The 1893-nt window shown below is 32.6% G+C and overlaps 1 protein-coding gene across 1 annotated transcript in view; it reads right to left on the reverse strand.

Annotated features, from left to right (window-relative positions):
* Positions 1-1680, reverse strand: part of LOC114334043 (RRP15-like protein) — a 15043-nt gene extending 13363 nt beyond the window's left edge. The window contains exon 1 of the mRNA XM_028284041.2: positions 1534-1680. Within this exon, the coding sequence (XP_028139842.1) occupies positions 1534-1573 (40 nt within the window). The 5' untranslated portion in view covers positions 1574-1680. The remainder of the gene's footprint in view (positions 1-1533) is intronic.
* Positions 1681-1893: the final 213 nt, after the last annotated feature.

The raw sequence follows: 1893 nt of genomic DNA on the forward strand, positions 1-1893 counted from the left end.
AGCAGCATAATTTTAGAGAAGTGATTATAAAAAACAGCAAACTTCAAAAGGGCAAACAAAACTTGATTCCTTTTTCAAAGCAGGATTACCGAAAGCAAGCGCGTGGATATCAAACAGCAAACGTCACTTCACGAGTAAGACAATTAAATACAACTTGTTTGTGTTTTGTCTTTTTTATTTATATAAGTACAGTGTACATATTTTCAAAAAAATTTTTTGATTTATTTTAAGCCTATTTTTATATAACGGACTTTCGGCTTTAACGGATACCCTGTCCCCCCAATTAGCCCGTTATATTGAGGTTTTACTGTATTGAAAAAGCCAGAAGCTCTTATAACATCTTAAGAAAGATTCTATGCAACTTATATTTCAGTATCAATATATTCATAAGACTTCTTAGATGTTATGTCTTTAGTGTCTTCCTCTAAGGAGTAGAAAGGTGGAGTCTTACAGAAGATGCCATAAAACGATTTGATGCGTCTGAAATGTTGTGCTACCGACATAAAATATATTGAGGGTCACACCTATACATCACACAACTAACATAACTATTCTCCAGAGGCGACAAAAAGGCAAAGCAATTATTAACACTGTAAAGAACAGAAAATTGGTACAGTAATCCCTCTTCAACCGCGGGGTTACGTTCCGAAGAGAAAGGTGCGGTTGGTGAAACTGTGGTTGGCGATGGATCCACAATCCAAAGAAGAATATGACATATAATCCTAATTTGGATACGTATATCAGTACATAGAAAGAAATATGATGAAATTGCATATCTGTGAAATAGTAGGTATTATCATATCAACAAAAATAAAGATGCTGAGATCCGAGTCTACATTCGCTGGTACTTTAAACCTTCCGAACTATAAACTAATTGCTGTAGTCTTACTACTAAGAACAAGCGCCAGTGGCATATCCTGAGTAATTTAACGCAACTGGTCAAATTATAAAAATAATAAAATATTCTCATTAAAGATTCAACAGATATCGTAACTGCGGATACGTGAAACAGTGGTTGATGAGTCCGTGGATAACGAGGGATTACTGTAATAGTAAATAATGACTTCTACAGCTGATTCTACAAGGCAAGATTGAGGGCAAAAGAGGCCCTGCACATAGACATATATCCTGGCTGGCCTATCTTAGGAAATGAACCGATTTATTCCAGCTGCTGTGAATATAAGATGGGTGAATGTGGTCGCCAACATCACTAGAAGATGGGCACCTTTAGAAGAAAAATAGATTGAAACATCTGAAATCATCTTTACAGCAATTAAAATGGTTCTAAAAGGGGGCCCAATTGCTGGACAACATTAGGAGAAAAAGGGAATAAAGACAACGAATATCAGAAAAATAGGATTGCCTATTAAGAGAGAAAAAGTAAGCACCAGATACTAATGAAGTTATTCTTATTCATTTAGTATAGAAATTAAGACACAGTAAGAAATTGCAGGAAAAAAAAATATTTATTATAGCAAATTGCTTTCAAATTGTTTATTACTGCAAACTGATATATTGGAAAAATATAAAAACCTTCAAGTTCCTGAGCTTTTGTAGAGTCCATAATAGTCATCTTATTAAATTATTAACTGTTTAGCAATATTTTTTAGAACAAAATAAAAACATGTACTTTAAATTGAGGTTAAGTAAGATTGTTTTCCTCTTCTTCTACTTTCTAAAATATTGTGTAATTACATTAATAGTGATTCCAACCAATTCGTCATTTTAGATATTGTACAACCCAACCTTAGATAAAACAGTAGAAACAGTAAAATAGTTATTCTATATATTTTTCTGCATTATTTTATATTTTTATACTCTTAAATAATATTCATCTTTAATAAGCTATTCTTATTGGTTGAACTTTTGACAGTTCACTGACCTTCATTTTGA

The sequence above is a fragment of the Diabrotica virgifera genome, chromosome 9 (genome assembly GCF_917563875.1).
Source record: "Diabrotica virgifera virgifera chromosome 9, PGI_DIABVI_V3a".
Lineage (NCBI taxonomy): Eukaryota > Metazoa > Arthropoda > Insecta > Coleoptera > Chrysomelidae > Diabrotica > Diabrotica virgifera.